Source organism: Monodon monoceros, unplaced genomic scaffold, assembly GCF_005190385.1.
Source record: "Monodon monoceros isolate NGI ecotype Baffin Bay Population unplaced genomic scaffold, NGI_Narwhal_1 Super_Scaffold_12, whole genome shotgun sequence".
Classification (NCBI taxonomy): Eukaryota; Metazoa; Chordata; class Mammalia; order Artiodactyla; family Monodontidae; genus Monodon; species Monodon monoceros.
Window position 1 is genome coordinate 88544926 of NW_021703768.1, and position 20854 is coordinate 88565779.

The window sequence follows — 20854 nt, forward strand, 5'->3', positions numbered from 1 at the left end:
GAAAATAGAGTCATTTATGAAAATATACAATAATGAGTACACACTAATTGCCTTATTTTCTTCAGATAATTGTGAACACTTCAGTATTACCACACAAGAAGCAGTAAATAGCCATCAAGAATCTGCTAGTGTCTTTAAAATGTTTGATATAAGACCTTCACTGTCAATTTGCAGGGAACCATGAGGCTACAATGGTGATAAAGCATCAATGATGGATGGTACCACCCAAGCCACCATTCTAATAATGAACAAACGATTCATACTCAAAGTGCTTTTGAAACATGATTAAGCCTCCAAACATTTCACTAAGGTAGGTTCTCATTAACTCAATCTTATCAAAGAGAACTTAAATAAGTTTACCAAGGTTATATAGTGAATGACAATGATAAAAATCTGGAACAACAATAACAACAACAACAAAAAACAACACAAAGAACCCCAGACTCCCATAGTCCTCTGCGAGCCCTATTCATTAGTATTGCACAGAAGCCTTTCAGGGTAATTTATTTCATTGCTCCGCGTCTAACTGACCTTCTCTGGTAGCCACTGGCAAGTGTTTGCCAAAATGTCACTGACCAAAAAACTCCTCAAAATGCCATGTATTATAAAATGAATATGTCAAGAACCAGATGAAAATGTCATCAGTGACACTGACAACAATAAAAGAAAATACTCTATAGATTGAAGGAATGGAAGAAGATCCAAGTTAAAGGGGAAAAAATTACCTGAGAAATGCCATCAATGACTTCATCAACAAAAAAGTAAAAGAGACCACGGCTTTAAGTAAGGAAAGAAGGCATAAATTAAAGGGGGAAAAGTTCCTGAGAATCAACTGCTCTGTAATGGATCAGAAAGAGGAAAAAAGACTCCTTTTACAAAGGCTTGTGGGAAAACTACAACATCTCATTTACCGATCGTCCTGTTATGCCTGGCGGGGAGACAGAGGCGACATGTCTAAGCACCTGTGAGAGCTCTTCAGAGCTGAATCCCAAAGTCGCTGGTTTTCTTATTTGCATGTCAAAATTAATGACATAATTTGTGAATGTCAACAGCAGTCACAGCAAATTAAACAGAAATTGAACGAAAATTTCCTCTGTGTTGCCCTTAAAATATAAAGTCAAAAGTTGTTGGTTACAGATAGCCAGTGGGAAGCAGCTGCATAGCACAGGGAGATCAGCTGGGTGCTCTGTGACCACCTAGAGGGTTGGGATAGGGAGGGTGGGAGGGAGAGGCAAGAGGGAGGAGATATGGGGATATATGTATATATATAGATGATTCACTTTGTTATAAAGCAGAAACTAGCATACCATTGTAAAGCAATTATACTCCAATAAAGATGTAAAAAAAAAAAAAGAGGAGCTTAGGACAAAATAAAAGTTGTTGATTTTTCCCACTCTGAAGTCTTTGGAAATAAGTTTCACTCATACATATACTTAAACAACCCAGTTGGGTGTATCTACTTTAAAAAAAAAGAAGTAATTTCACTACAAAATTACTTTTACACTAAGATTTGGGATATTTTATTTTATTTTAAATGTTTTATTTATTTTATTTATTTTTGGCTGTGTTGGGTCTTCGTTGCTGCCTGCAGGCTTTCTTCTAGTTGTAGCAAGCGGGGGCTGCTCTTCGTAGCGGTGCATGGGCTTTTCATTGCGGTGGCTTCTCCTGTTGCGGAGCACAGGCTTTAGGCACATGGGCCTCTGTAGTTGTGGCACACGGGCTCAGCAGTTGTGGTGCACGGGCTTAGTTCCTCCGCGGCATGTGGGGTCTTCCCGGACCAGGGCTTGAACCTGTGTCCCCTGCATTGGCAGGTGGATTCTTAACCACTGCGCCTCCAGGGAAGCTCAGGATATTTATTTTAAATGGACCTAGCTTGCAAATGTGATTCTTAAAATAAATGATTGCAGCTCGATGCTGATGATTATAATATATTGGGGGTATATTCTGGAAATGGCATCTGGATATGATTGGCACTTTTAAATAACAGCTTTAACAGAACTTTCAAAATAACAAGTGTATATTTTGATTACCTGCCTGAGGATGAGTTGCACTGAAGATTAACTACAGTCCACGTTTAACCCTAGGCATTTTGTTCCACCTAAATGCTTACAGGACACCATTATCTCAACAATGAAATGAAATCAATGCCTATCAGTGCTAAAAACATGGAGAGGTGCACGTTAGGATTTCCTGCTACTTTGAATTACTATCTATCCCATGTTCTCCCCCATACATACTCCCAAGCCCATCAGTGTGGATCACCACAAATTCTAAATTCTTTACCAAGTACAGTGTGCACATATACAATCTATTTAGAGGATTGAAACGTAGTATACAACTAACAGTGACAAGTTAGCAAAGATAAATGTAACCATTCAAATTAAACATTAGAAAGATACTGTCAGTGGGGAAAGAATCACAAGTAAAATATATGTGCATACAACAAGCAACAGGCGTGTAAAGTTATTGCGACCTTGTCCCTTTTTAAATAGCTACATTTTCAAAATGGGAGACACCATCAAGTAGCAGCAGTGTCTGTGTGGATGTCTGAATGTCTGTCAGGGCCTGCCTGGTGATAGTTTATACTTCTCCCCCTTTAACAAGCTTCACTGTTACATGTTACACTGTACTTGGAGATGGATGGCTGCCAAAAGCCATCACCAAAAAAGAAAACAAAAACAAAAACAAAACTCCTCTATAACATAATGATGTCTCAGTATTGGAAATAAACTCATAAAAGAAAAATCTTGGAAACAAAAAGAAGATGTACATCTATTTAAAGATATAAATTACTAAACATTTCTAATTCCAATAAGACCATAATACGCAAAATATTAACTGTGTGATAAGTGATATATATTTCTTTGAAGATATTTATCCCACAAATGTCTATAAATCTGCAGAAAAAAATGTTACAGAAAAACTCTTCTTTTTTTTCCCCAAATCATTACTAAATTTAATGAAGAAAGCCAGGGCATTGTCTTGACATATTTTGTCATCCCCTTTCCAAATAAATTGTGGCCTCTCCCGTTGCGGAGCACAGGCTCCGGACGCACAGGCTTAGCGGCCGTGGCTCACGGGCCTAGCCGCTCCGTGGCATGTGGGACCTTCCCGGACCGGGGCACGAACCTGTGTCCCCTGCATCGGCAGGCGGACTCTCAACCACTGCGCCACCAGGGAAGCCCCTTCATTCAGTTTTTTTTTAATCCAGCAAGGTTAACATGTTGTCAGACTAAAACTGTATCCAAGTACCTCACATATAAACCACACCCCTGTTAGAGAATTCAGTGTGTGCCTCTTTAACTCTTCAATTACACCTATAACGCATTTTTAAAGGCTATGTCTATATTCATTAAATGAACTTGACTCTTTTGACTGACTTATTTTGATATGCTCTATTTCTTGACGAATGTGAACAGTTCATTTTCTTTTTCTTTTACCTTGAACATAAGCTTACGTTTACTAGGTTTATTTATATTGCCATCTAATCAATCAACACACATTTACTAAACTTCTGGTTAGGAGCCCAGGAATATGCAAAAGTCAAAATTCCCAGATACAGTTTTAATTCCTATGCTGTTATCAATGTCACATTCTAAGAAATTTACAACCCATCTGCGTGTAAGTTAAAACTAAAAGGAAAAAAATGCAACCTACTCTCTCTCCTTTCCCCGAACGCAGGAGTCTCCAGATATATACTCACACAAAACAAAATATTCATCTCTGTGTGTAATACAACAAAATATTAAAATACACTGGTAATTTGCTAATGGAAAAAAAGATTAATCAAAACCAAAAATAGGAATTGAGTTTAAATTCAAGTTAAAAGGAAAACAAATGGAAACTGTATTTCCCAAATGAAACTACTTCTCCAAATACCATAATAAATCATGGAGGAAATGCTCCCAGGCTTCATTTAACAGGCAATAAAACCCTGAGGCAGGTCTGATTAGTGTGGTGCTATAGTAAATGGTAAGATGAGATATGATATACATGTCAGAATCACCCACTAGTCTTAATTAGTTTATTGATGTATGGTTTCTAAGGTGATAGTTAAAATTTTTTAAAAAAGCATTTCTAAAAATGAAAAGACTACCACTTCTATTTGTAGAATTTTTTGTGGTATTTTCGTCATAGGTATTAGTACCATTACTGCCTATAGGCCATAGAAGTTATGTCCTTACAAGACTTATTACTAAAAAACACAGTGTTGAAGGCAAACATGACAGTGATTAAGCTTCAGCCACAATTCTTCTAAAAGATGATCTCCTTTTTTTCCATTTCTCCCTAACTTGACAATAGGGTAGAAAGAGATCTATTCTGAATAATATGAAACGCCAAAAACAGTTTTAAATACATATAAAATCAAGGCCTTATATTTATGTATTCTTAATTTTGTATTCACACTATTCCTTTCAGAAGAACTGTCTCTTTTCCCCATGCGTTTTTTAGGTGATTACCCAAGATTAAATAGTTACACTAGAAACTGCAAATGGATGTTATTTATTGTAATATTTATTTTAATCAATGAGATGTATTTTATTATAATGCAAGTTAGATAGTACTTATATTCATAGACTCTACTGGTAGGTTTAACTGCTTATCGCAACCAAATGTATTTTTAAACTTAAAATAAGCTTTTGGAGCTAGTTTGATAGATGAGACTGAGGTCAGGCAGATCTGCATTCAGTCCTGACTGCACTTCCTAGCTGTGATCGCCAGCAAGATCTTTTACCTCTCTGAGCCTTTTTTTTACCTCATCTATAAAATAGGGCATAATGATACCTATGTCACAGAGTTGATGTGATAATTAAATAGGATAATGAATAAAGCACTCTTGGCACCTTGCCTAACTTAATACAAAATGTTCAACATAGAGCAGCTACAAAGTCAATGTCTGAATAACAAACTACACCAAAACTTCGCAGCTTAAAAAAACTGCTCTTACTTGCTTACAACTCCCTGGGCTCAGCTGAGCAGTTCTGCGGGTTTCATTCACAGGACTGCAGGAATCCAAAGGTTTGACTGAGGCTGGATGGTTTAAGATGGCCTCTGTCACACGTCTGACAGTTCGACCCTGGCTGTTGGCTAGACCTCTATCTCCATGTGATCTCTCATTCTCAGAGAGACTACTCTGGGCCTCTTCAGGTGGGGCAGCTTCCAGAAAAGCAAGTTGCAAGGCCCCTTGAAGCCAAACCTTGGAAGTCCCACAACATAATTTCCACTACATCCTATTGGTTAGAGCAAGTCACAAAGCCAGCCCAAGTTCAAGGGGATAGAAAAACAGATGCCACCTCTTGATGTAAGGGTAGTCAATATACCAATGCACAAAGGCATATAGGGATAGGGTAAATATGTGGCTATAATTTGCAATCTTCTAAAGTCTGTGAAATAGTGACAAATTTTATAGCACCTATGCTGTCTTTCAACTATAAATAATTGCAGAATTCATGTTTTAAAGGCCAAAAAGAAGTACTAGCTTGAGTTTTCCCCAAACCAGAGTAACACTGTTCTGCTACTTCAATGACAGATTCAAAAGAAGACCAACATCATTTAGGTTTCTTTGTTCATTTTTCTGTATTCTAGGAGTCCTCCACACTTTTCTATTTATTCTAATCAATATATTTATTTTCATCTGATTTGATATTTTTACCTTCACCATGAAGCTTTCTAATCAAACATTCCACAACAAACAGCATCACCAGGAAATCTGGATCAAGTATGCTGCACTTCTAGAAACTATGAAGTTTTGTAAAAGAAGTAAAGAAAAATATATCCTTGTAAAAACTAAATATACTTTTGTTCTTCTCCATGAAAGTGATCACTAGAGAAAAATCTAGTTTTGTGATACAGTTAACTAGCTAGGCTTAGAGATCTATTCATACCGATTTAAGCAGAAATAAAGAAAAATAAAGAAAATAATTTTTGTATCTACTAACAAAAAAAAAGTAGAATGCCAAAACAAAACTTGAAATTTAACTGATTGCATCAAATCTAATTTTAATGAATATCTTCCTAAATTTCTTGTCACAGACCCGGAAAGTCACAAAGTAACTGCTATCAAGACTTCCTTTAACAGGTGTGTCTCTCAAAGATTCACTCCGAGAGCCACAGTCCTTAATACAATCCAATCTATTTGCTTTGGATAATTTCATAGGGCAGGACAGGCCACTAAACACGCTGCGTGATAAGAATGGCTCCTTAGGGAAGGAGAGAGATGAAAGAAATAGCTACTTGCTGTTTGACAATATGGTGAACAGAGAAGCAGTTTGGGGAATGACTAATTCCCCCACTAATGACATTCCTACATTTCCAATGAAGAACTGATTCCTAAAGTTGCCATTTTTTTTAGCTGAGGTTCTGTTACAACATGGCTTCATACAGAAACAGTTGGAAACTCAAGTCGTTTTCAATTTTAGACAAATTGGTGCTGCCCAAATTATAATGCTCAATAAAGGAAAACTTCAATAACATGAGGTATGCCTAATCTGTTTTTTAAGACATTTAAAAATCCTGATTATGTTAGGACAAGCCATACAAGAACCCCGAAACACATCTGTTAGAGAAAATGCCACTAGCCAGTGCCATCTTCGGTGGTTATTTCTCCCCCTGTGTGAACAAACCTCCTTAGTGTGTGCATTATTGAAACGAGATAATTCTTCTTGATAATTAGACATTAAAGATAACCCTGTGCTACAGTTGCTGAAAAGGTAACCTACTCGATTTATTTTTAAAGGGAAACTTGTGTGCTAAAATACTCCTATTTTGCTTTAATTATTTCCAAGTCCCACATGGGTGATACATCTACTATATAGGTTCATATGGAATAATTACCATTTTTGAAAAATAGTGACCATTCTAACATTCTTTAATTATATTGCTTACTAATCTTAATTGCCACGACTTCAAAAGACAGTTCCAAAGTGCATCTTGAACAAACAGAAAAGCAATTAGCCTAAATTAATTGCTTTGCTGATGTGATTTGCAGTAGGTATGCTTGGTGGTTTTGAAACTCCTGCCACTGCTTTCACAAGTTGACGTTCTGATGATTTTTAGCCTATTTTTTCACAAGAGCAATTAACCAGATAATTGTTCTAATGTGAACCTGGACTTAAATCAGTATGTTTAGGTTCATAGTTACAATTAACCAAATATTAAACATACATTTAAAGAGCAGCACTTAAAAGTGCTACAAGGAAGAATGAAGAAAAAATATGCAACAGTTTTTTCATATAGCCACACTTTTCTCACCAAGAAACAGAAAAAAAGCTGTAACTGTCTCCTCTGCCTCTTTTCAATTAATACAAGGTGTCATTACATATGAAAAGCAAATGAAGTTTCTGGATCTTCATTTAAAAGTATTCCAAAGACTCTATTAAAAAAGCAGAAACCAACGATTCAACATTAAAGCCTAGGTATTGTTCAAAAAACGAAGCTATGGCTTTCAGATAAAAAGCATGCAATACATAAAGCAAGCTCTATCTAAATCAAGACAATGACATTGTCCTCACTTTATTAAGTATCAACTTTATTCAGAGGTAAGTAAATCTGGAAGAAGGAGGACATGTGAACCAGTTGCCTGGATTTCAGCCAGAGTTCAAGCCAAATTTAAAAACAGATTTATCCATCCTACAAAAGCAACATTTATAATTCCCTCAACACGTAGGTATTAAATTGCTTCTCTGAGCTGGGCTCTATGTGAGGTTCCAGGGGCTGAGGCTGGGGCAGAGGGCCAAAGATGAAGACGCAGATTCGCCCTTGCCAAGAGAGAGATTCATAAACAAAACATTACACAGCCACACAATGATATATGCCACCAGTAGACTGATGGGCTATGGATTCAGCCAACAGTAACGTGATACAGCACTTCATTACAACCACCATTATTATTTTATCTTTTCTTTAAATATAAAGGAATTCACATTCATTTTAAGGGAAATTATTAGCAGTGCAACTATAACTGTTAATGAAACAAGTTTGCTTTTGTCAACTTCAATAAGCAAGGAGTTATTTTATACTACCTTAAACTAAATATTTTATCAGTTGAGGAATGATATACATAAAACCTTTCCATCTTCATGAAACAAAAAGGTTCAAGCTGAAAGTACTCTGTCATTCTTCATGTCTTCATGTATTCTTTTTTAATTTCTGAAAGGACCGTCATACGGAAAGTAGCCCAGGCACGTACATGTCATGTCTGCCATTTTTAATTAATACCAATCAAGTTCCAGCTATTTCTCCTCTGGTTAAACATGTGTGTACCTATCTTCTAAGATATTTCTTTATGCCACTGTTCATAAAATATTTTAGGCTGAAGCAAAATCTCTTGCACTAAATTAATAACTAATCACAGGAGATATTTATCATCTCAAGCCTTTTACAAGGAAATTGTCAGATTTAATCACCTTTCTCATATTTTCACTATTTACTGGGCTTCATTTATCATACATTTAAAAATTTTGACAACAGTGAGTTATTTTAATTACCATTTCTGGTTGGGGATTAAGAATAAGACAACAGCTGGGGGGAAGAGGGGGGAGGGCAGGAAGTCATAAATTTGTCCCAACAGTCAATAAACTATTATCATTTTCATCAATAAGTGAAGATTTTGTTCATTGTTGGTAATTTTAAAATGGGTTTTGAGGTTAGGAAGCCTCCAAATTTATGCGTATACAGCACTGCATTCATCATCATATATTGATACATTGTGTCCCATTCTTTCCCATAATTTGATCATGAATTCTGATTCATAACACATAAGACATAATTTTTTAATCCCACAAACTAAGTGCTTAATATATACATTTACTCATCTTTATATTGTCTTAAAAACACAAAATCAATGGTAGCATTTAGAATAGCACATCCAGGAATACCAATAATATGATTCTATAAAAGCTCTGTTCATTATTATTATTTGCAGAAATGTTTACTTATGCATTATTGCTCACTAGGAACCAAAGACAAAGCAGAAATCGAAAATTACCATTATACGTTGGAACTATCATAAAAATTCGCATTTTTCTATACGACAAAAATGTGAACATGGACAATCAATAAGACAAACTCTTCCACATCAAATCCAGTTTCCATCCCACCTCCAGAACTGGAGTTAAAAATCAAAGCAGGCTGACATAGATGAGATAAAGACGACCTCATATAGTTTTCCTTTCAAGTGACTGTACTAGGTTAAATGCTCTAATGTTATATATCAATTAATATTTCCTTTAAAATGATATTCGGCAATTAGAATTATTGAAAGAACCAATATCAGAACCGATACCCAACAGCACTACATACCAAACAATGAAAAAGTACCTTTAATTTGAATTTCATCTGAGGATAAATGCACAAATCGCTTTATCAGAAAAACTTCTCCTTCTGTAGAAAAATATCATTAAGCTATTTGAAAAATCACATATGCTAGGGAAACTGTACAGATTAGTTATGGCAGTTATTTTTTACCAAAGGTACTGAAACCTTCAATGAAGTTAACTTCCTCCTTTTTAACCCAGTAACAACTTACTCAAAATATATACCACCCAGTATTCTCCTTCACTCTGCAACGATTAATTTGTTACAACTGACAGAGAGCATTTATAGATAATAAACTATTTGTAAAAGTAAGTGTGTATCATCACATGCTTAAATATCTACTCAGAATTCATTCTGAAATTCTTTTTGATATCAAGTATGAGCTAGATGTGGTATAAGACACAAAAACGAGCAATACTTTCTACTTTCCTTTAAGAAACTTAGTAAGAAATGAAGAGTGTTTATAAATGGAGTTGTTGGGGGAAAAATTGCTTTTTATTACAAAATTACATGTTTTTTAAATCTACAGGTCTTATCTGAAACTTTTACCGCTCAGATACCCCATACGGAAAAGAGAAGGCAACACTCTAATGATGCTCAGAATGATCAAGCATAGTCTGAGGTAGGATGACCACGTAGTTTATCATCCAAAGCGGGACATCTGGAACACAGAAAGGAGCAATGGCAGCGCAAGTGCTAACCCTGACAGAATTCCAAAACAACAGGAATGGGCTGATACTGTCCTGAGCAAATCAGGACATTAGGTCATTAGGTCTGAGTCAGAATAAGGTACTGGGAGACAGTGAGCCCCTCGTGGTTAGAGCTTGGACTTTGAAGACACAGAAAAATGCGTTCCAGTCTTGGCTCCACCACTTACTAGTTGAGAGCAGTCTAACCTTTCTGGACCTTAATCCCTCCATTTAAAAATGAGGTTAATTTCTTCCTCAGGGCTGTTGTAAAGATTAAATGAAACACAGGGTGTAAACACTTAGCACACTGTATGGCACAGATGGTAATAAATGGTAGCTATTATTAGCTGTTGTTATTATCCTTGGTTAAAAAACAAAAGAGAGAAAATATTATACCCTCCAACCTCAGGGGCACTACAAAAAGCAATCATGGTTTTAAAGAGAGGGTCTAATGGATAGAAGGACACCTAAGGCATCATTTTTGAAGATGGTTAGGGGGCCTGAATAGTAGTTACCTCAATATCATACTATTCTTCTAGGGATGGTCTTACAAATAACTGTGACTATAAAAGAGAGTATCAATAATAAGCCAACCTCAAACAAGCGTCACTAGCTCAGAAAGGCTCCATTCTGTCCCTGCAACTCTCCTAGAACTCAGTAAAATATATTCATCCTTTTTTAAAAAATATGAATAGATATAGAACATACTCAAAACTATGTAGTAAATTACGGAAATAACTAAAATTCAGATTTACTAAAACTCCACCTAACCAGCCCTACCACATTATTAGGCACCAAAAGTATGCAGATAGACTGCTCAGCATTCTACACTGGCAGGAGAGCGCTGCTCTAAATACCACCATGGAGCTGCTTCTATGGGCAGCATTATTTTTACCACCTCTTTATTTCCAAGTTTTCATGCTTTTATAGGAGCAAATTGTTCAAACTTCACACTCAATACTCCAAGGTGAAAAGTATTCCTCTCCTCCAGATCACTTAACTTTAATAGAAAACAAAATATTCTCCAACTCAAATTCAACCATGCCTGCTGGATTTAATGGATAGGTTTGTCCCCCTTGGGCAATCTTTGAACCTAAGTCTCTAGGAGAATTAAGTAATATTAGGGGATTGAAATGAAATAAAATTCTAAGTCCACTGTGACGTGACATTCACAGGAAGATGGTAGATTATCCACCCAGTCCTCGAACACTTATAAATACAATATATAGCATATGTTCACAAAACAATTCTTGGAAATAAAACACAATGGGCACTCAGCAAATATTTTATATCACCAACACCTGCTCAAATCCTCTTTGAACTTTATTTCTAAATGTCACCGTTTTTTATTGAATCAACGGAAATTTTAAAGAAGAAACAGAATAAACATCCAGAGAAGATCAAGGAAGTTAGAAAAATCTTTATAGAAAGCCTCATTGAGTGCTACATGAGCCAGGATGCTGTCAGTCTCCCTGAAAGGGGTGGTGGAGTAATCTGTCACTCTACAACTTCAATCTCAGTATACCTAAAAGACTAAAAAGGGCTCTGCACAGAAAAAGAAAAGAGAAAGAATAGTCTTAAGGTTTTTCTTAATATTATAAACAAAGGAATTGTGAGTCAAATACTAAGCATTGCAAATAAATTCATTTTAAATCACAGGCTTGAAGTTGGAGTTAATTTAGTAAACTAGTTCAACTCTATTATTCAGGAAACTGTTTTAGAACACTCGTTTGAACACTAAGTGGGAGTGAGTTCTCCATTTTGGAAGGCAGTCAATGAAAACGAAGGTTTTAATTTATTTTAAACTGAATTCTGTCTCCCTCTGTAACTTCAACATGTTGGCCAAAGTTCTGAGGCCTGAAATAATGAAGAACTAATTTAGGTAAACTAATCAACTCTATATTATCTGTTAACATATGTTATCAGGCTCAATTTAAAAAGAACTACTTGATTTAAAATAAGAAATCTTTACCTAAAAATCTCTACATTCTGGATTTCAATAAGGGAGAATTCAATTTGTAGACTGGGTAAGGAACAAGTAGATAATATTAAAAAAATAGGTCACGCTGGGTGGGAATAGTAGAGAAATTGGAGAATGGCCAACGAGAAAAGCCCATTACTCATCCTGGAAAAACTGTTGACGTGAGAAACAGTGGGTCCAATGTTGCTAGATTTGCAACTTTCCCAAGAGAAGGCCAAAATTCAGAATTTTTATGTGAACTACCCCAATTTTTTTAAGTTGGTAACTAATTCAATTTTTAAAATATTGTATAGGCCAAACAAAACAGCTTTGTGGACCGAACTCAGCTGAGCCCACCAGTTTGCAATTTCAAAATGATGGTATTCAAAAGTTTTACTTAAAGAGAAGATATTTATAGTTACTATTATAAACACAAGTACATATAAAGTGAAAGAGTAACATATTGTAAACGTTATTTTATACTTGAAAGAAACTGGTTGCAACAGTCTCAGGTTTAAAAGTCCTCAAATTTTAGTGTCCACTGATGCAACAGCTGCCTTTACATAAATATAAGATTCATACAGCAAATTAACTCCTTAAAGAAGGTATCCTTAGTTATCCATGTTCAACAAACTTATACATTCAATTTTGTTTTAAACTGCAAATTCAAAGAATAAATCTCTAGCTAGGCAAGTTCAACTAGTTGGCAGCATAACTGGCTTTAACAACCAGCCTGACTTTTGCTGTTTTGTGACTTTAGCTGACGGATGCTAGAGAATCTTTCACTTCTCTTGTATTGTTATCTTGTACTGTTTTCCTAATTCATGAGCAAGCATGGTCAACTGTCAATGAAAGAATCATATATTAGATAATGGGTATATACATTATATGATCAAATTTTATTTTCAGGACTAACGTTAAAAATTGAAATTAGGTAGATTAATTCTCTCTTTGGTAGCCAATTTAAATATTAAAAATAGCTTCCATAAAGATCTATTAAAATAAATTAGATTTCACTTAATTCTTCTTGACAAAAAAAAAAAGCCATTATAGGCATATTACTATAAAGATGCTCAGAACCATTCACGTTTTTATATATCTTTTTTTTACATTCAAAGCATGCTGCTTCTGGACTCTATACCAAACATACAAAAACAATGAAGACCAAATTGAATGTGAAATAACAAAGGATTTATATCAAATACAAGTAAACATTCCAATAAACTTACAGTCAGAGAGAGTAGAGGAGACATAATAACCAGATGTTTAATTTAAATCATTGATAGAAATAGTCAGCGTCGTCTTTTCATAAACCACTTGGATTTGATTTGTATTCAAAAGCAATGGTAAATGTCAAACGACTACTAAGACCATCCTTCTGAATACAAGAAAATATCACGCTGTTTAACTCTCTAAACACAAAAAGTCCTTTTAGAAAACAAAGATAAAGAACAGCATGTCTTAGTCACACAGATCAATTCAAGAACCACAGAATGCTAAAAGGTTTCATGAGCTTAACAGTAAAGATCTTCAATTGCTAAATATTTTAAAATTTTGAGCTTCAGAAAAAGTTTATTGATAAAATCTTTTAAAATCCAGCATAAATCTTATATCTAAAGATCTGGGAAGAGTATCAAAGGGTATCTTCACGTGAGAAATCCTTTATTAAAGCTAGCAGCATTAAACATAGATCCTTTTCACAGGTATTAAGTTTAAAATAGTATCTAAAGGTTCTATTGTAACTTTATTATGAAAGAAAATGATGAGATTAGTCTAAAAAAAAACTAAGAATGTTACATATAAATGTCAATTGTATGTGAACCTAGCTATGAAATGGAAATTGACTCATCAGCCATTTGCTTTTTCTTGTTTGTCCCCATCCAGTTTTTACTGCAGCAAAGATGTAAAATACATACAACTGGAAAAGCCAAAGAAAAGTCAAACAAATGGGCTAAATTTAATAGGAATAGTATGACCTTCCGCTGACAAAAGATGTTGAAAGGATTAATTGAGAACACATGTAAAGTGCCTATCAATTACCTGGGTAATACAGGTTACCTTCCTCCCCTCTATCCTTACAAGGCTCACTATTATCTCACTCATTAAGTCTTATGTCACCTAAAGAGAAAACCTTCTGAGAGCAGCAGGGACTCAGTTCTCCACAGTCTGAGACACAGCACCAAGTATTTAGTAGGGGGTTAATAAATGCCTCCTGATTTACTAGAGGATAATAATAATGAACAAATGTAAAACAGATGCTAATTGATAGGCTAAATGCATTAGTGCATTCCAGTGTCCTCTATATGAAAGGTTACTAACCCATCTCGGCTAAGTGCTGAAATTATAATTAAGTCTGATGGGAAGTCCTAGATTTATACCAATATAATTACAAATATTACTTAGCTTAGTGATAGAGTATGGCAAGAACAATGAGCTGAGTAATTTAGATGATACTACAAAGTGGGTTTTAATGTTTGAAACTCCTATTACAGTACACAGGATAAGTGCAAGCAGTGTAATTAAAACCTAAAAGAGTCTGATCTTTAAAACTCTACCGCTCAGCCTCATTAAAATGCATGATTTCTCAATTAATCCAAACTTTTCCATTAAAAACATAAAAATACACTTTCATTCCTTGCAAATAAATCTCTACAGTACAGGTATTTAGGATCAAATACCAAATAACCATTATAATTAGAAAAAAATGACTGAAATAGCAAGAGATCTGAGTAGATGGAACCTAAGAAAGAGAAGGTGAGGGCTGCCCACTTTTTTATTTGTAAATACCCAGTTGTGGCTAAATAAGCATTTGAAGAGCTAAATGATGAGAAATCTCTGAATATCTTTGTGTAAATAATACAAACCTAAGCAAAATGTTTACCAAGCAGATAGCCCTTATAATCATATATGGACTGCATCTAATTTACCTCTGTAGGCTCCAAGTACTGAGTCTTCTATGCATGGACATAGAGTACTGTTGTGCAATGAAAGGCAATCGTTTTCATAACCATATTGTAGCACAAGTAGTTTTCACCTTTCAACCTGAAGCATTACCAAGAAGTTTACCTCAATATTAAGCTAATGCTAAACACCTAAACCACGGGATGATGTTTTTCATGTACTTTATTTTATTAGTTATTATGAAAAACACTTAAAAGATTATTTTTAAGTTGCCACATAATTGGCTATGTAGGCGAATGTTGATTATAGAGATAATTTAATTTTTAAAATTTTCATCAATTTTCTTTAGATTTTGATCCACCTCACATAGTGACTGTTACTCAAAAACAATAAACACCTTTTATAAATGATGACCATGGGCCAATTCTGGATTAGTAAATTTTTCAAGAAAAATTTTACTAAGAAAGAGCTAAGTCAAAAGCGATCACATAATTTAAAGAGCAATGCAGGGTATTTTATAAAAATGTCACTAGAGGGCTTCCCTGGTGGCGCAGTGGCTGAGAGTCCGCCTGCCGATGCAGGGGACACGGGTTTGTGCCCCAGTCCGGGAGGATCCCACATGCCGCGGAGCAGCTGGGCCCGTGAGCCATGGCCGCTGAGCCTGCGCATCCGGAGCCTGTGCTCCGCAACGGTAGAGGCCACAGCAGTGAGAGGCCCGCGTACCGCAAAAAAAAAAAAAAAAAAAAAGTCACTAGAATTTACCATACTTGGGGAAAATGTAGTCTACACGATTTTATTGTTAAAAGTATAAAAGGAAATTAAAAGTGAAAGAAGGAAGTGTATTGAATTTAAAGCATTATCCCACACAAACTTAATAAACCTCTGCTCTAATTTGTGAAAAATATTTAAATCTAAATAGGTTCTAATTATAGCTGAAATAGTGCTTTCTATTTTGAAAGCAAAATATTTTTGGTGGCCTAACTTTTTAAAAAAATTTATTCTTGAAAAGTTACTGGGCAAGAATCTTATCTCACGCTTATATTTAAGAACCCACCTAAACTAATCAGCAGTAGTAGAGTAGTGCTAACTCTGCAGCTGTTTTCATTATAAAGAAATCTATTTTCAAGGGTTCTTGCATCTTTTTATTTCCTTCATTAAATATTTCAGAGAAAAACTGGTTTATCATTGTTTGTTTTTAAAACTACCCATTTTACACATTTTTACACTACATATTAAACTGTCCATCACATGACTTTCATTTTCAAAACAAATTCTATTTATACAGAAAACAAAATGTCATCCTTGAGAAAGGATCTGAATGCATAATGTTTGAAACAGTTTCTCAGAACCATTTTCCTTGATAAGTGAAAAGTAAAATTAACACAAAAGTTGCAAAAATATTAAAGTGACAAATCAACAATATGTCTTGGGTGGGTGACAAAGAGAAAATTCAACAGACTTCTATTATTATAACTGTTCAGGCAAACATTTGAGTCTTAGAACATAAAAACCCTGTTGCAAATATAAGCAATGGATGGGTTAAAAGTATACTTCTAAATGGTTTTCAAAACTTAAACATATCTATTTTAAAAGTCATGGCTTTATCACATTTTCCTTAAAGTAGACATGCCTTATTATAATGATAATCAGTACTCGGTACATAGAGCACATGTTTCCCTATGGAAAAGTATTTTTAAGATGTTACAATGGTTACCTGTCATTTATGATCCAGTTCAGGCAGAGATTGAGAGAGCTTAGATTTTTGCACCTCTTGACAATTTCCATCACAGTTTCATTATCCAGTTCAGTGATATGACGTAGGTCCAAGCTGGAAAGGTTTCTTAGCTAATGAGATAAATAAAATGAAAGATGAGAAATATAAATACTACATTCATCCTCAAAAACTATAAATATAGTTTATTATAGAGTACCACTACAATAGACAACAGTCTAGAATCATTTGATTAAACTAAATGGTTACATAATATTTTAATACTAAATTAGAAATGAGGTCAGAAATCTATGATGAACAAGTGAATGGCAACAAACATTAAAATCAAATAGATTTATTGAGGCATCATAAAAATCAAAAAAGTTAGCAATCTAATAGGTGGGAAAGCTGTTAAATCTCTCACATAATTACCCACAATTTGACAGGCTTATTTTCTTTAACATTGTTCCATTTCAGATATTTATCTTCGTGATTATAATGCCACTTTTGTATAGGTTTTCTCTTTTTTTTTTTTAAAGATAAAATATGAGTAAGTGGTTAATTCAGAGATATCTTGGTGATATTTTATCAATATACTCCAAATTGCAGTATTATGGGTTGTATGTTCCACTATGTGAAAAGCAATATAAAACATTGTTTAAGAAGTAAAGATTTTCTCCATGTACCACCTTCCCTATTTGTTCACTTTCTCTACTCCTTTCTTGATGTTTCCTGCCTTCCCCTGATGTTGTCTCCAAGGAAGATTAATAATAATATCATTTACACAAAGATGGTAGGATCTTAATTATCCTCTTCAAATAAACTGTATCTCAAATAAGCTATTTTTGCTTAATAACATGCAAAGAATTAATTTGGAAGCATGTGGTAGACCAAATAACACCCCTCCCAAGGATATCTATGCCCTAATATGCTACCTCATATGGCAAAAGAGACTTTGCAGATGTGATTAAAGTTACAGATTTTGAGATGAGGAGACTACCCAGGTTAGGCCCAATCTAGTCACGTGAGTCCTTATAAGCAGAAAACCTCTCCCAGCTAAAGTCAGAGAGATGCGAGGGAGGAAGATGCAAGGGACATTTGAATTGTGAAAGGGATTCAACCTGCCTTTACTGGCTTTGTGGCTGGAGGAAGAGGGCCAGGAGTGAAGGAGTGTGGGCAACTTCTAGAGCTGACAGCCAGTAAGAAAACTGGACTTCAGACCTACAACCTTAGGGAACTGAATTTCCTCAAAAACCTGACGGAGCAAGAAAACATTCTCCTCTCGATCTTCCAGAAAAGAATACAAGGTGGATGATTTTAGTCTGATGATACCTGTGGTGATCTTCTAATAAACTATGAGATAACAAATTTGTGCTGTTTTAAGCTGCTAAGTGTGCGATAATTTGTTACAGCAATAGAAAACTAGTACATGGCCTTTCCAGCACCATCAGGGAGCCCTCCAGGAGATGGCAGTCTTCTCTAGGCCACCCTCAAGTCCTGCTGTAGCGGAAGGAGGTAATTCCTGCATGAAGCTGACTTGCAGGCATTAAGAGCAGTGAGTGAGGCGAGCTTCGACCCCAAGAGAAGAGAAGGCACTGGTATTGCCGCTGCTGTAGGACAAAAGGGAAAGAAACACTCTAAAGCAGCACCATCCCAGAGAACTTTCTGCAATGATGGAAGTGTTCTCTAATTCTGCTGTTGAATATGGTAACTGCTAGTCACACGTGGCTACTGAGCACTTGAGACACGACTAGTGTGAGGAAGGACCTGAATTTTTTTTTTTTTTTTTTTTTTTTTTGTGGTACGCCGGCCTCTCACTGTTGTGGCCTCTCCCGTTGCGGAGCACAGGCCCCGGACGCGCAGGCTCAGCGGCCATGGCTCACAGGCCCAGCCGCTCCGCGGCATGTGGGATCTTTCCGGACCAGGGCACGAACCCCTGTCCCCTGCATCGGCAGGTGGACTCTCAACCACTGCGCCACCAGGGAAGCCCAACCTGAATTTTTTTATCTTATTTAGTGTTGTTTAGTTTGCATTTACTTTTTTTATCTGTGGCCAGTGGCTACCGTGTTGGACAGAGCAGCTGTGGAGAACTGGGTCTGCCAGGCAGCACGCACACCCTCCTCCCCACCTCAGCTCACAGAAAGGCTTCATGCAGAGTCCCTGCCCACTGCTCTGATGCATGTTGCAGGGCTACGGAGAGAAACAGGGATGGCTAAGAGGGTGAAATGCGAAAAGGTCCACAACAGTAGGGAACGCTTTCTAGTTGAGACAGCAAGCCTCTGTCACTAAGGCTGAATTCTGAGCCTTCAGCACGAGATTCAGGAAAACCTCTCTGCAATTAGCCTCTCAGGTCAGATGTTCCAAGAAGTCGCCGGCCAGTGTGGGACTCAGGACAACACAAGAGAACGGAGGCAGGACCAGGAAAGAAGAAATGGGTTGGACAAAGTTCTTCCTCAAGTTACCATGGACCGAGGCTTTACCAACATCAGAACATTGTTGGTACTTGGCAACCAAAGCATAACGAAAGGGAACAGACTCACCTTTGTTAAACAAACAAAACAAGAAGCAAAAACAAACAAAATGATAGACTGCTCTGGCTGTCTCAGCAGCTCCATACAGTTGACCAGTCAGAACCTGGGCTGACTCGCTGCTTCCCCTTCCTCAAGGGTCTCCTCACTCCACTGTCTGACAGCTATAGCCAACACCACGCCCAGAGCCCATAGGTGGGCTGCTTGGGCTCTAGCTTTATACCCCAAACATGGCACCTGATTCCTATCCTTTACCACTCTACCTACCACAAATAAGGTAGGCTGGTATTAAACAAAACCACAAAAATGTTTTGAAGTACCTAAAGGAACAATAACCAAAAGACTATATGAAATACAAAACAGATAGCAAAATAAGTTTCTAATAATCTTTCAGACATCATTAAAGTCATTTAAAGAATCAAAGGGCTGATGCACGTGCTCCTTGCTATGCTTTCTTCCCTCCCAACTCCTGACGTATCCCCATGTGGTGATGGAAACAGAAATCATCCAGAATAACAGCTAGGCTTGGAGCAAAGTACAAGGTTGTGAGGCCAGTACCCATGTCTTTTATGAAAGAGCAGGAGACACAAGGAGTACAGAGAAGACTGCAATAAAACAGGAGAGACAATGGTAATGCCAAATGGAACAAGTCTCAAAGTCTCGATATTTTGTTAGTTATATTTGTTGTTGTTATTTTTCACAAATGTTGGAAGAGCAATGGTCTGGAAGCAGCCATGGAGAGCAAAGAGGATCCTGCCTCCACTTTCTGACCCTGAGAAACACAGTGAGAAAATAAACAGGTATGGTAGGTAAAATTCTAAAATGACCCCAAGGACCCATGCCCTAACATAATCCCTGACCTTGAGTGTGGGCAGGACCTTATAAGGAAAAGTAAAAGGATTTTGCAGCTATAATTAAGATCCCTGACCAATTAAACACTGAATTAGTCAAAAGACAGTATCCTGGATGGGCCTGGCCTAATCAGTTGAGCTCTGACAGAGGATCTAGAGGTCAGAAAGATTCTCCTGCTGGCCTCGGAGAAGTGAGCAACCACGTTTTGAGAGGGACTGTGAAAGGCCCAGTGAAAAGACCACATGGCTAAGACCCTCAAGAGGCCTCTAGGAGCCGAGAGCAGTCCCTGACTGACGGCTAGAAAGAAAATGCGGACCTCAGTCCTATAACTACAAGGAACTGAATTCCTCCAACAACTACATGAGCTTGTAAGAGGATCTAAACTCTAGAAAGAGATGCAACCCCAACTGACACCTTGATTGTGACCTCGTGAGACCCTGGAAAAACCAAGTTGCAGCATCTAGACTTCTGACCCATGGATATAGTAAGATGATAAATATATGTGGTTTTAAGATGCTAAGTCTATGGTAATTTGTTGTACAGCAATAGAAAATCAATACAGAAGGGCTATAGGGGACTCTGTATACTTGAAGAGAAGTCAGGTTTCTCTTAAGACAAGGGGGAATATCCTTAGCCACTTTAAACTCTGAGGCTCACTGCCCTTCTTTAGATACGTATGTTCACAAAAGCTTAGAGGGAGATGCTTGCTCCATTCAGCCTTCTCTCTAGGTGTATCTTCAGTGGCCAAGAAAACACTTCCTGGGAAGACAAGCAACTCTGATGTGGTCACTCTTATTAGCTCCACATTGGGGAACTAAATTTCTCAAACCAGTCTTCAATCATGGAAAGATGACTTTAATGGAAATCCATTATGAAAATGTTTGCATAGCTCCTGGCT

The 20854-nt window shown here is 36.5% G+C and overlaps 1 protein-coding gene across 1 annotated transcript in view; it reads right to left on the minus strand.

Annotated features, from left to right (window-relative positions):
- FBXL17 (F-box and leucine rich repeat protein 17) overlaps positions 1-20854 on the minus strand; it is a 475771-nt gene that overhangs the window by 294236 nt on the left and 160681 nt on the right. The window contains exon 6 of the mRNA XM_029219153.1: positions 16580-16710. Coding sequence (XP_029074986.1) covers positions 16580-16710 — 131 coding nt within the window. The remainder of the gene's footprint in view (positions 1-16579; positions 16711-20854) is intronic.